General features: G+C 41.7%; 1 protein-coding gene across 2 annotated transcripts in view; it reads left to right on the forward strand.

The window, feature by feature from the left end:
- The first annotated feature begins 5603 nt into the window (after window positions 1-5603).
- The window catches only part of LOC131132440 (chemokine-like protein TAFA-5), a 122811-nt gene continuing 113554 nt past the window's right edge, over window positions 5604-14860 (forward strand). Inside the window, exon 1 of one of the 2 annotated variants that reach the window (XM_058078050.1) lies at window positions 5604-6119. In XM_058078050.1, coding sequence (XP_057934033.1) covers window positions 6017-6119 — 103 coding nt within the window. In that variant the 5' untranslated portion in view covers window positions 5604-6016. The remainder of the gene's footprint in view (window positions 6120-14860) is intronic. The other variant, XR_009130363.1, reaches the window with a different exon arrangement.

The following is a 14860-nucleotide window of genomic DNA, read 5'->3' on the forward strand; positions in this document are numbered from 1 at the left end:
CAGAACTGGAGGTAGCAGAGTTGAGGATGCTGAGGTTCTCATTGGGAGTGACCAGGATGGATAGGATCAGGAACAAGTACATCAGAGGGACTTTAGATTAGTTTGAGGCCTTGGAGATAAAGTCAGAGCGGTCAGACTGAGATGGTTCGGACATATCCATAGGAGAGATAGTGAATATATCGGTAGAACGATGCTGCGTTTAGAGCTGCCAGGTAGGAGGCGTAGAGGAAGCCCAAAGAGGAGGGTTATGGATGTAGTGGAGGACATGAGGGTAGTTGGTGTGAGAGAGACATTTTTTGCTGTTTTTATTTGTGTTTCATTGTATTTTCACAATGTGCCGCTGGCCAATAATACAGGAGTCACTGGCTGCAAATGGCCCACGGGCCGCACTTTGAGCACCCTTGGTTTAAATAGGAAATGGAAAAAGCAAAAATAGGATTATTTTGCAGTAGGTGTAAAAAAAATATATAGAATTGAATTAATTCCAGAAGGTCTGTTTTTTTCCCATATTGTACGCTAACCAAAAAATGTACACAAACCAAGGCAAAATTTTGGCATCCATTTTTTGGTCAACCAACCAAAGCACAAATTACTTTTTCTAACCCCACTTACCGTTAGCAACACAGCTTTGTCGTTGTCATTTTTTGTTGACTTACTGTTAGCTTTCCCTCTATTTATTTACTATGTGGCAATGTGCCAAATCATGGCGGCAATACAAGCAAATGCACCTGTTATCCATTTGTAAAAGACAGCCTGGAAGATCAGCGAGGGGAGCAGGTGGGCCACTCAGTTCTCACAAGGTTGTTTACCTGGAATCAACATTTACCCCTGCTGGTGGAAGATATATTGCCCTTTAGCGCTGCTCCTGTTACTCCAGCACAGCTGAGATAAAATGATGACTGCTCGTCATCGAGAGCTGCACTGTCAGCTTCAGTGTCTGTGATATCAAAATTAGATGAAGCAAGTCTGTGGAGAGTTTGAAGCCGTCACTTTGGTCTGGAAACCATATTGTAAAATTCATTCTAATAAGTAGTATGCTATTCTCTTGTGTATGTGGTGGATATTCCAAAAAGCTGAAAGCCTTCCCGTCTTTTCTCTTAATCCGTGACAGTAAGACAGAGCCTCCAATAGCACCACCAAGACTTTGTTCACTTAAATCCGTGAGTGGCAGTGAAGTTCAAAGCGCTCCTCGGTGGCCCAGTAAAGAACACGAAGAAGAGGAGGAAGCGGAAGAAGCAGCAGCTTGTGTCTGGATGGATGAAAGCCTGGAAGTGGAGGGAAAGGTCAGGCCTCGGATGCTTGTAGCATCGAAAGGCAACGCACCCCGCTTTTCTTTTGGTAGCACGATAAGCTCTGTGGCATTTCACATGCATGTCCTTTTTCACTGTTCAGTGCAAAAATAACACACCTAAAAGTCTTTGGAGTGTGTTACTTAATTACAAACGCCATATTGATCTTCTCGTATTGGCTTTTAATTAACAGCTGAATTAACTGGATATAGATCGTCCTCTGCTTTCACCTGTCTCCTTCGCTAATTGAATATTGGGGATTGATCTCATGGGTACTTTGATGAAGAAGACATGACATATAAACTCTTTCTCTTTGATATACAAGGCTGCAGACTTGCCGGTGCTCCCTAGTGGTCAAGTGGGCTTGTTTTTTATTGGCCTACAGCACCCCACATAGCAGTAGTGTTAGTTGGCCGCTGATGGCATCATAGAGGTGTGACAGAGTTTGGAGATGAGGCCAAAAAATGCTATTCTTATGTCTGTCTATTGATTAAAATATTTAATCACGATTAATCACATTTTGTCCATAGTTAACTCGTAATTGCAGATAGAAAATAAGTGTTTTTACTCACGTTTTAACACATAACGTACAAGAAACAGGGACATATATTGGTGGAATTTTTTGCTGCAAAACAAATCATTTGAAAAAAAAACAAGGTTTGGCTGTAACTATGCAAAATCTGCATTTAAATGTACTCAATTAGTGTTGTTATTGAAACCAAATATATTGTGAGTCTTGTTTTTGACTTTTTCTCTGAACCTGCTGACTGAAAACCTGACAAGGGAGTCAAAATTTCCAAAAGTTATGGTGCACTCAGAACTTGCTTATTTTTTGCAGTGTTGAATCACCGCTACATCATAAAAATATGTAAAAATATAACTATAAAAACTTGCACTCACCAAACATATGTTAGTGATAACAATCATGATGATTGGACACCACATGATTTTTAGATATCAATACATTATTTACTTAACAAAATGTAGTTTTAATAAGTATAGCCTTTCTTGCTTATATATTATATATATAATATATATCAATATTATCAGTGTAGCAGAAATTGTGTGCGGATTTTGCAAACACAACATCACTAAGAACTTCCTAAGGATTAATGGGTGCCACACATGGTAGGCGATGTCACCTTTAGTTCATTCATTTTTAACGGAACATGCGTGAACGTGCGATTATATCAACGTCCAGCCAAGCAATGTTTGTGCTTGTGCATGTGCGACACAATCCCAGAAAGTTGCAATAGTTAATATATCAGAGTATACATGAATTTACATGGACATTTGTGCAAGTTTATTCCTTCCAAATCTGACAATCAATCAAAATAATCTAATGTCTATTTCACCTTCAATTCCAAAATATGCATGGACTAGATGATCCCTGTAAATATTAGAGAACGTGTCACATAGAACTTTTTTTTTACACTATAAAAATAACCATTTATTTTGCATTATGCAGCCCTGCTGTAAGCAAACCGTTCCAGTCTTGAACACACAAAAAGCAGAAAATTTGTCAAACCCCCCTGCTGTGTTTCCTTTGCTGCTATTTTTCACATGGTAAACTGCAGCTAAGTGTAATAAAATGTCTAGCCTTAGTCGAGGCGATGTGTTTATCTGATATCTCAAAGCACTTGTGGCAGGAGTTTCATCTAAAATCCTCCTCCTCGTCTCCATTTTAAGCAGCCATGTATTTGTCAAAACCATTTGAACTCCGGCGCAGGCCAGAGCGTTAACGCACTGGCGCACACCGGGAGTCAACAGAGTGGCTGCCACAATGTTGATTCATGCTGAGAGAGAATAATGTGATGTTCTCTTAATGTACACTGCTGAGGAAGTCAGCCAGTTGCTACCTTTTTGTGCAAAACCTTAAAAAGGGGGTTGTCCATTAATCCATGTTGGAGCTCTTCATACATTTTGCACTTCAGTTTTGTCGATGTAAAGCAAAATAAGGCTTAGTCTGATCGCTGAGGGCCTATTAAGGCTGTTATAAATAATAATGGCTGACATCCATCGACTTGTACTTCAGTTTAAAGGAGAGGAGTCCATAAGAGTTCAAAGCAGCTTTTCCGAACGAGACCACGCAGAGGATTTAAAATTGTTCACTGCAGAAGTAGTCAAACTGAACAATTACACACAGATTTAGCGGATTACAAGGCATACGCAGCAATTAGCTACTTTATTAGTGCGCTTTTATAGTCTGTTTTAAAAGACACCCAATTTAGAGCTCATTACTGCAGCAAGTCTAAACGGGATAGCTTTGAAATGTCGATTAATTAAATGTTTACTTGGTGGAAATGATACCCTGCTTCAACTGTGATTCAGTTCCCTGTGACAAAAATGTAAATCATGACAATCATGCTTCTTGAAGATGAGTGGGCGGTGTCATGACTGACCATACAGGCAGCAGGAAGTGATACTTTTTACACTTTTCTGCAAGTTGAAATGTTAATAAAAACAGTTCCTTATAGGTCTGGGCATCCATCATCGATGGGATTCTCAAGGGATTGTTCACAATTTTTTAATTTGGAGTCCTATATTTTCGATGCTTGCTTCACGAATAGGCACAAACACCAACAAAGAAGAAGGTTTGGCTTACCATCATAAAAAAGAGCGGTCAGGTCCACGTGGGGGTCCGTCTCCGGATTCATATTGTGGAACTTCCTCAAAGCAGTCAGAATCAGCTCGAACCATCAAACCACATAGAAACGAAGTAAAAATCTAGCATAATTGTCAAACCATATTCGATACAGTAACTCCACTGTGTTTGCACAGTGAAAAAAAAAACAAAAAAAAAACGTAAACTATATTAGGAAAGCAGGAAGTGAACAAATGTAACAGTTACTGATTGTAAAAGTACCAGATGGAGGGGTAGGATTTAATAAGCTTTGCTTCTTCCTACTCCTTTTGGACATGTGGAACTGTGAACTGATTATGTGATGCATTCAATTGTAATCTGATGCATGTTCAAATGAAATTAAACCATTACCATTACCATTACCATTACCATACTGTTCCAAGTAGGAGAGGTGTGAGGCTATGTTTTGATTGCTTTATGTTATACGTATGCCGGGCTGCATGGTGACCGAGTGGTTAGCACGCAGGCCTCACAGCTAGAAGACCGGAGTTCAATTCCACCCTCAGCCATCTCTGTGTGGAGTTTGCATGTTCTCCCCGTGAATGCGTGGGTTTTCTCCGGGTACTCCGGTTTCCTCCCACATTCCAAAAACATGCTAGGTTAATTGGCGACTCCAAATTGTCCATAGGTATGAATGTGAGTGTGAATGGTTGTTTGTCTATATGTACCCTGTGATTGGCTGGCCACCAGTCCAGGGTGTACCCCGCCTCTCACCCGAAGACAGCTGGAATAGGCTCCAGCACCCCCCGCGACCCTCGTGAGGATAAGCAGTAGAAAATGAATGAATGAATGTTATATTCCATAATAAGAGAAAGTAAAAACTGCAGGAAATCCAAGGTGTGGCTCCAATAATGGTACATTCCACGCTGACATCATATTACGCCTGAAGCAAGAAGGCTTCAACTTCTTTTTACACTGACATTGATGATGGTGGTGCTGTCCCTGGTTCTGTAGATCACAAGTCAATTTGCAGTCTTGGAACTCTACAGGATAGATATGACTTTACAGTGCTGTCCATGGTCCTGAACCCCATTGCTCAGCTTTTTGTGCAACTCCAACTTCAACATGGCTTGATTAGAAGTAATTATACTGAAATAAAAACAATATTTTTCAGCCGAATGCGTTTTACAAATGATTTAACTACTCATTATGTATTTAATTATGATGCTGGTAAATTATACATTTTCTTCACTTGTACCAATTGTTATAGCTGATTAAATTCTACTTGTAATACACTATACACTTACACTATACTATATTCATTAGGTAGACTGATTTATGTCTACTCTAATCTAATGTAGCTAAATAAAACAACACTATAGCCTCACTTATATTGGGGAATTATGTTTTTGAGGCATATAGGTGAATGTGTGCCTAGTGAGCTGGACCTGCCGTGATCAATCATTCATATTGACTTCCAAATCAAACATAGTATGCACAATATTCCAATCAATAAACAGCTGAAAGCTGTTATCCCTGCTGATATTGTGATGTAAAACGAGGTTTTTCACTATAGACTGCAATCTCAAGGGAATTATTACTATGACGTAATATTGATTATAACCTTTCACTTTGGACCTCCTCCTCCTCACTCTCTCCTGCATGCACCATCTTCCACGTGACGATCACTTCCTTCCTCCACGCACCCGGATCGTGTAGTGGGTATTTTTATGTCTTTTTTTAAGGGGGTGTGGACTTTGCCAGCACTGCTTGGGAGGCTGTGTAGAGAAAAATCAGCAGCCAGCACAGGTGGAAGCATCTTTTACGACGCTGCGGTATAGATGATTGAACACTTGGAGCATCCACTCAGCGCAGTCACCCACCAGCGCGTCCTCCTGGTGAAATATCACGGGAATTGAGATTTAGCGCACTTTTTTTTTCCATAAAAGGAGACCGTTTACTATTTTTTTTTCATGGAGGATGTGACATTTTCTGTTGACTACCACAGGAGCAAACCCCCCCCATATGTTGTTTTTAACGCACGGAGAAATGCGTCTGATTAGAGTCCCAGTTGGATTGTGAGCGGTGTTCTTCCTGGAACTGCCCCCCCCCACCCCCTTTTTAATCCCCTGTGTATAATTTTATGGCTTCGGTGACCAGACGTAAAGACGCCTGTCGCTGGCCGAGAATGTCGTCAACTTTCTGGGCTTTTGTGCTGCTCACCGCGCTCATGGTGCTCTACTGCGGTAAGTGCCGGTGCGCGCACGTTGGACCTCCTGACTGGTGCGCAGCGGGGGGGTGCATGTCATGTTAGACGACGAGATGGTGAGCACATTCGTGCATATATTGGACTGTTTTGCACACTGTTGAGCACCTATTGTGAAATAACATGATTACACCTACTTTATTATTATTTTGAGCTATTATATTGAGAAGGCTGATTCCACTATAAGAAAATGGTAACATGGTATGGTATAGCTAGTTTCTCATATGCTGAACTAGTTGCAAAAAAAATAAAAAAATATGTGTGAAAAGGATCTTAATACAGGAAGTGACCAGACTATTAGCAATTATTGAGACATGGGGAAGGATTACATAAGATCTGCATCTCCCTACTCCTTTTCAGACAGTTGAGTTGCAAACATGTGACATAACTTTGTGAAGCCAGTTCAAAATAAACCAAACCATCACCGTTACCATAGCAATCATACACCACGAGAGGCTGGAGCACTGCTTTTCCCTGCAGCTGCTCCTCTAACAGGGTATCAAACTTGCAGTGCTTTAGTAACAAGCCGTGTTTGTCCCTTGTTCCTGTTATGTATCTATTGGTATTTTCTTAGCGTATTGATGACATTTGTGTTTCCGTCTTTGCCAATGGTTATTGGACATTGCACACATTCAAACATGCATGCACTCCATCTTTGCCACCATCTTAAATGTGAACAGGTAACGTATGTCATTCATTCATTCATGCGTTTTTTTTGTCATACTGCACACATGTACACATTCACTAAAATCCAGCTCATTCCTGGCACCTTGTTTTCTTTCTGACGCATCCATGCTCAGCTGGCACACAGCTCCGACCAACTGTTCAGCTCTGCAAGGTTCCCATGCCCATTAAAAAAAGATAGCTAGCTAATGATTAATATCATTTTCCTGTCTTGGAGCACAGTAGCAATATTGTTTTTGCTTCTTTACTCTACTGTTTGAGGCTGATAATACAATAGAAATGTAACTTTGATGTACTTCAGAGTAGTCAGTGTACAGCTTATAGAAGTACAATTCCCTGACATGTCAACACACAGCCATTATTGTCTGAATACTGTACCTGACAACACAAAGGGAAAGGATGTCCATACAGTGTCCAAAGCTCCATTCTTATATAATGCAGCCTTAATCCTCTTGGGCATGGACTTCACCATATTATGTTGGAAACCAGTTTCCCAAAATGTCACAGTAAATGTTGGAATTCATGTTTCCCTCAATGCACCCACTGCCGGCAGCACTCATGCAGCCCCAGGCAAGACACAATTATCTTGGTGCTTTATTTCAACAGCAGTGGATTTGTGTTGAGTCATTTTCAGTGGGTGGAACATTTTTGAGGATAAATAGAACATTTTCAGACCATTGTTGCTTCTTCATAAGGTTTGTGTATGTTAATTTATCCTGATTTTCCAATAAGTAGAGTACATTTGTGTATTTAAGCAGATCTCACTGGGGTGGTATACCCTTAAAAGTGCTATGTGTAAATTGGAAGTATGGTTTTTGGTAACAGGAACAATAAACACAATTACCTTGGAGTGTTGTTTTGTTGGGTAGAAGTATGTTGATGTACTTTTTAGGGATACAATGGCTTCTTATACTCAAATATACTGCTTTTTTACCCTTGCCCTTGCCTTTTATTATAAAACAGTAACCTTTTAGCCCTGGAAAAGATGCACGCAATGACATAGTAGTGTAATATAAAACTGTTATTATACATGAATGTGGAACAAAGGCTGGAGTCTCCATTTCTAAAAGTCAGAAGCACCTCGAGCCCTCTCAGCCATTCTCTTTTCAAGATAAACCCAAGCATGCTTTGTAATCACACCAGTACCAGCTTAATCAATGGAGAGGCTCACTTTAGAGCGTACGGTTCTGGATAAAGAGCGAGAGCTGTTTTCTTCTTTTGTGGTGCCTCCGGCCATGTCGATTGATCTCCTGCTTTGGGCCAATCAATGTTGCCTGGGTGTTTGTTTCAGTCAGCAAGTCACCGCGTCCCCCAAGGAGCTGGACCTCCTACCCAGCAACACCTCTCTGGAGCGGAATAATGCCTTCATGAGTCTTGCTGTTCTCCTGTGTTTCTTTTCTAACAGCTCAACTCTCACTGTGCTCTGCTGTCTGCTGACCTCAAGCTACTAAGCTCTTTGTGGATTTAAGGGAGGGGAAACCTTTGTTTTTCGCTTGCCAAGAATTTGTTGTGAAATGAAGCTGATATTTCTCAGTATTTTCTTCCAAGTTCCTGAGCATCCTTCTTTCTTTGTTTCTCCTGCTATTTTGTGTCTTTCATCCTCTCTTGGCATGTGGTGGACGTTTTTTTTTTGGCTGATAATCAATTCAAACTCTTTAAACTGTGTCTTTCGTCTTGTCCATTTGCATTTTGTTTGACTTGCCTCCTTTCTGCCGCCTTACACAAGCAATCTTTTTTTTTTTATATTGCTCTCATTTGCTTTCCAACCAGTCCTGTTATTTTAGACTTCAACAAACTGGTGAAGGTCTACGCTGACGACGGCATGTTATTGGCTGACTCTGCTGTATCAGCATTTTTTTTTTAACCATTCCTGCTTTCACCCCTTTCTCTAGCAACTTGGCACTCAAGAATGACAAAATACTATTTGAATGTCTCATTTTCCTTACGATATTCAACCATATATTTATTTGATAAATAGTTGTCATCCATGTCCACTGTAATGTGTACACATGACATTAATTAATTGTGTAGGATATACAATTAGTGCCAATGCAATCGTAGGATGTGTTCATCAATGGCGATGTAATTACAGTAATCCCTCATCCCTCTATGGCTTCACTTTATCACAGTTCTTCATAAATACTTGTATATTCATTCATAAATATTGCTGTTTCAGGGATGAATACGGCCAATATTACATGTTAAATGCTTTTGCAGCATTTCCAAGCATAACAATGACCAAATGCAGATATAAGGCCTTCAGAAGACGCATTCAAAAATAATCATATGTAGTATTCTAAACTGGTCACTAGGTGTCAGTAATGTTATTACAATGCTCAGTGTGACATGTATTGTTGCAGCCATGCAAAACCAAAATGCCCAATATCCCACATTCAGCTGTAAATGTGACTATAGGGGTGCTATTTCTTGTCTAGAGTGCTCTAATAATGTTAAAAACTGAGTAGGAGGAAAAGAGTAGGATAATTGTCAGTGAAAGGAACACCTGCACACAATCAGGAATAGAGTCAAGAGCGCTAGCTATCGAGCTAAAAGCCTCAGCTTTCAACTTTCAGCTTTCAATGTCCAGTAGTAATAGCCCTTTATTCTTGTCGCTTATACAGGAGTACAAGCAAAATTGTGCAATCAGGGCGACTCGAAGGTTTATCAGTGTACCTTTGCATAGCTGCACCTGGTATATGTTACATAATGCTATATTGATATAATGCATGTTTGTTTACTATAGATATAATTCATATTTTGCACAATTCCATTGCTCAATCAATGAAACCACTACTATTTAGACTCTACACTGCTTACGCTGTACAGTCTATACTTTTCATTTGCATTCACGCTGAATACTTGTCATGGTTATTGTTTGTACCGCAGGCTATGTTGTTGTTGTGTTGTGTTGCCAAAGCAGCGGATTGAGCGAGCTCTTTGATTATGTCCACCCTTCATATGGCGCCTGTCACCTACAATCAACATCCAACTTCACACTTTCTCACTCTGGCCCTTCTGAGGGTGGAGAGGAATGGATAGAGTAACTCGATCCTCATTTCGATTAGGGAAAGAGGAATGGATGACCAAAAGAAAGGGAACGGAGAACGGAATAGGAAGAGGGAAAGAATCAGTGAAGGAGAGACAAAAGCCAGCGAGAGGGAGAGAAACTCTGGCAAGATAAATGGCAGCTGCTCAACAATTTAACTGCTCAAGCTGTAAGAGGGTGTTTGAAACTCTAATCACACAAGAATGCTTCACTAGCTGCTGATTACACTCCAAAGAAAAAAAAAAAGAACAAAGAAACAATCTGCCTTCTAGCTCCCTCCTCTGGAACCTCCCGGCCGTGCATTTCTATTGCATGTGCTGCTTTTATTCATGAGGCTGTCGTCTGTGCTTGGCGAGCTAATCAGTATGCTAATCTTAGCTTTCGGGGTTAGCATGCTTGAGGTGCTGATGAGAGATGCACATACTGGCACGCAGAAAACCTGGGGCGACTCGCTGCTGATTCATTGGAGTCCTTAGGATGCAGTCTAGTGGGCATCTATACTGTATGGGCTCAAGGGTGTACGTGACACCTCCACTGTTGCATACGTACGTTCGGGCTCCTTTTGAAAAGATGCGATCATACGTGACCTACTTAGATGTTATCCACTCAAAATGTCGCTAGAAACACATGTGAGTTGCAAGATCTTTGCATGGAGCAGTCAAGCGTGGTCATGGTCTGGGGCTGCATGAGTGCTGCCTGTTATCTAGCACTGCCTTAATCCTCTTGGACATGGCGTCCTCCATGGTGACATCACTGGTGGAGATGGTTGATGTTGGACAACCCCGAGACACAAGTTTTCCCACAAGGAACCGCAGCTCCCCAGTGTCGGCAGCACTCGTGCCACCCAAGACTATGACATGAGAAATGTCTTGGTACTCACAATCTACACTGCTATACAAGCTCTACACTGACTACTCCAAAGTGTCTTCATTTCGATAACGCCGTCCCTTTGAAGACACACTAAAACGGGTACTGGAATGTGATGGGTGTGAAATTCTGTTGCCTCTGCGTGCTCTCTGGTGCTTTCTTCTGCCGTCTTGTGTTGTTGTTTTATTTTACCGATGAAGTCGTGCACCGCCAGTGACGTGTCCTGATAGCCCGAGGCATGCAAGCATACGGTATACATACCTTGGCGTGCACGCTCCCAGACAAACAAAACGCAGCCTTTTTGTCTGTGATGTCTGAGAAGAGCCTCCGCCGCCGCCGCCGCCGCCGCTGATTCACCAGCCGGGGCAAAAAAAATAAAAAAGAAATAAAAACAGGCCTGGGCTGACCTCACTTGTAGGTGAACACGTGCACATATTTGAATATGTTATCCTATTTCCAGCATAGCCTGGAGCCTTTTCCTCTGCAGGGAGGGAGGCTGAGAGAGGAACCGCTGTCAGGAAGTAGCAGAGCGGCCCCGCCGATGGCCTGGGGGACGCAAATTCATAAAAGGGAGTCAACTCAACGAGTTTTCCTCTGAGAAGGAGAAAAGCCACATTATGGACCTCTGGAAATTGGGCCAGAGAGTGTATACATATTTGAACAGCTTTTTAGACAGTGCTTGTGCAAAATTTAAAGACCGTGATGAGCATTTGAACGAGAAGGCGGCGGTGGCGGCGGCATCAGATTTGCCATTATCACATAACGAGCGTGCCACAGACGGAAAGTCTCAAGTTCTGTAAAGCATATTGCCATTTTGCAACTTGAGATATTCAACTTTAAGCAGGGGTGGGTCTTGTGTGTCTTCTGTGCACAAATCCCAGGAAATTGGCATCGTCGTTCTGATTTTATTCCTTTTTTTGGTGTCTTTTGCCTTCAGAGAACCATTTAGAACGAAAGGGGGGCTTGTGGTGATCCTCGGGTTTGACTGCTGGCTCATCCCATAAGTTTTAAAAATGTGTTGAGGTCTGCACACTTTGGGCCGCATGGAGGCAATTACATCACACCAGGACACTTTAATTTATGGCTGACGCTGACAGCTGTTCTTTCCCAAATCCTAAGCCGGCCTTTTCAATAATGGACTTCAGTTTAAAGTTTGAGCAGCTAATTAGCAGTCTTTTTTTTTGGGGGGGGGGGGGGGGGGTAATGGTGTGTCATTCTTGTTGATTTTCATTGAAAACACAGAGGTCAAGGGGAATTATTTAGAAAGTTAACTGACACGGTGCAACGTGTGGCGCCGACGCGCAATGAATCAATGAGTCTTGGCCTTTTAGCTGACAAGGTGAAAACACGTAACATTTATAAAGGCAGCTTTGCTATCAATTACAGCCTCTCTGTTTGAGCGTGTGTGCGTGGTCTTCTTGTTAAAACTATTGATTTGTGGCTCGTCAAAGTAAAAGTGGAGCAGCTGCACATACTGTATATGAAATGTCCACATTCTTTACGTTATCGTTTGTCTACCAGTGTTGGGCACGTTACTTTAAAAAAGAAATTAGTTATAGTTACTAGTTACTTCTAAAAAAAAAGTAACTGAGTTTCTTCACTAGAAAAGTAAATAGTTACCAGTATAAGTAACTATTGCCCCGAAAACACCCGCCCACCCAAGTTTTCTGATTGGCTGAAAACGCAATCTTACTAAACCTTAGCCAATCCTCGTTGCTTATGTGCTCTAAACACCCACCCACTCAAGTTCTCTGATTGGCCGAAGACACAATTTTACTAAACCTTAGCCAAACCTCAATGCTTATGTGCTCTATAAACACCCGCCCACTCAAGTTCTCTGATTGGCCGAAGACGCAATTTTACTAAAACCTGAGCCAATCCTCATTGCATATGTGGTTATCTCACCTCCTCCCTTGTCACTCTGCAACACTCTCACACTGTCACTGCGCTACAGATTAGTTATGAAGTCGGTGATATATTTTTCAGCGGCTTCAGTAACGTGCAGTAACGGGGTGTCGAAAATGGTAACGGCGTTATGCTGACAGTAAAAGTAATGAGTTAGATTACCTGTTACTGAAAAAAGTAACATATAAGTAACATGTATAGTTGTTATTTCCCTTTGGTTGATGTTAACGTTAGCATGTTTTACATGGTTACCAGACTTGGGTCCTTCCTCCATGACCGCTCCGCATCTGTGCCCTTACGTCACTCAAGTACATTTGGCTCACTTGTTGTTTATGTAAAGTTGCGTTAAGGAGGCTTTTCGCTCCCACGGAATCTGCATTCCTTCATGCTCAAAAGCCTCCTCATCTCACACTTCCTCGCTCATAAGACATCTCGGCCGGCACCCTCGCCAAACTGCTGTGTACCCTAATAGAATGCTAATATGCTGTGACATTTACTCTATGAAAGCAAACTGGGAAGTGTTTTTAGTATGCAGTTGGAGTCAGCTTCTCAATGCTGACTACATGGCTAATTGCAGCCTAAATGTTCGATGTTCCGTCAGGAATTAATGTGGTGTTAGTGTGGCTTTATTAATAGAATATTTACATTGTGATTCATGTTTTACTTTCCAACCAATGCCTTAAGTATTTGCGCATGCTTCTTAATGGTGACTACATGGCTAATTGCCCCCGAAATGTTCAATGTTCCATCAGGAATTATTAATGTGGTGTTAGCGTGGCTTTATTAAAAGAATATGTACATTGGGATCCATGTTTTACTTTCAACTCAATCCTTTACGTAAGCAATTAGAGTCTGCTTCTCAACGCTGACTATATGGCTAATCGAAGGTAAATGTTCGATGTTCCATCATGAATTAATGTAGTGTTAGTGTGGATTCATTAATTAGTTAATATTTATGTTGTAATTCATGTTTTCCCTTCAAATCAATCTTCAATGTATGCAATTGTTGTCTACTTCTCAGTAAATGTTCGATATTCCATTCGGAATTATTAATGTGGTGTTCTCGTGGCTTTATTAATAGAACATTAACATTGTGATTCATGTTTTACTTTCCAACCACTCCTTTAAGTATGCAATTTGCACATGCTATCATGTTGACTCTAGGGCTAATTGAAGCCCAAATGTTCGATGTTCTATCAGTAATTAATGTGGTTTATTAATAGGATATTTACATTGTACTTCATGTTTTACTTTCAAATCAATCTTTTACGCATGCAATTGGAGTATCCTGGGAGCTGACTATATGGCTAATGGTAGACTAATGTTCGATATTCTGTCAGAAATGAAAGTGATGTTGGCATTATTCCTAGAATATTTACATGGTGATTAATGTTGTGCTTCCAAACCGATGCTTTAAGTTGTGTGAGACGCCTTAATTGGGTCAGAATTTGGACAGGAATCTGCCGCTGTGCTTTTGTCTCGAGAGGATTCACGGATGCGCAGTTGTGCATGTTTTGCCTTGGGCCATCCAGAGAGAGATGCTAAAGCTAACCACCACCACCACCACCACCCCCACTTCACCCCATCCCATCCACTTCCTTTCTTTTATTACTACAAAAAGCAATTGCTTGGAAGAAAATGCCAGAATGGTGCTTTGAATTCCTGGAGGGGCCCATCACGGAGACACGGCCCACGGAGCTGAGACAGCTAGCATCTGGAGCAAAGACACGGCGGCGGGAGAAAAGAGAGGGTGGAGGGTGAAGTGAGGGAGGGAATGAGGAGGAGAGAGCGGGATGAGCGACGAGAGAGCAACAGAGAAGGCAGCGAAATGGCGAGCGCGAGACAGACAGAGTCAGAGGTCGACTTGGGAGCCGTAGGACGAGGAGAAAAAAAGGACAGTTGAGGCAACGAGACAAAAGACGGACAGACGAGAACGCAGAGACGGGCCGCCAATTGACAAGCGGCCGGGGAATAAAGTCAACTAACACAATGAAGCAGTCTGCAGACGCAGTATCCTAGAGGCTCTCAGAAGTGGAAACAAATATTACATTAGAAGAGACACCAGCCATTTGTCACAATGGGAGGCCGCAAAGGGTAGTTAAGGTGCCCAATATAAGGAGCCACGGCTCGTTTGATGTATGTCGCCACCAGGAGAAAATTGTGCTGAAGTCAACTCTGTTCAATCAGTTGTGTCCCTCATTGACTTCCACTCTTAACAA

This window comes from Doryrhamphus excisus, chromosome 7, assembly GCF_030265055.1.
Source record: "Doryrhamphus excisus isolate RoL2022-K1 chromosome 7, RoL_Dexc_1.0, whole genome shotgun sequence".
NCBI classification, from domain to species: Eukaryota; Metazoa; Chordata; class Actinopteri; order Syngnathiformes; family Syngnathidae; genus Doryrhamphus; species Doryrhamphus excisus.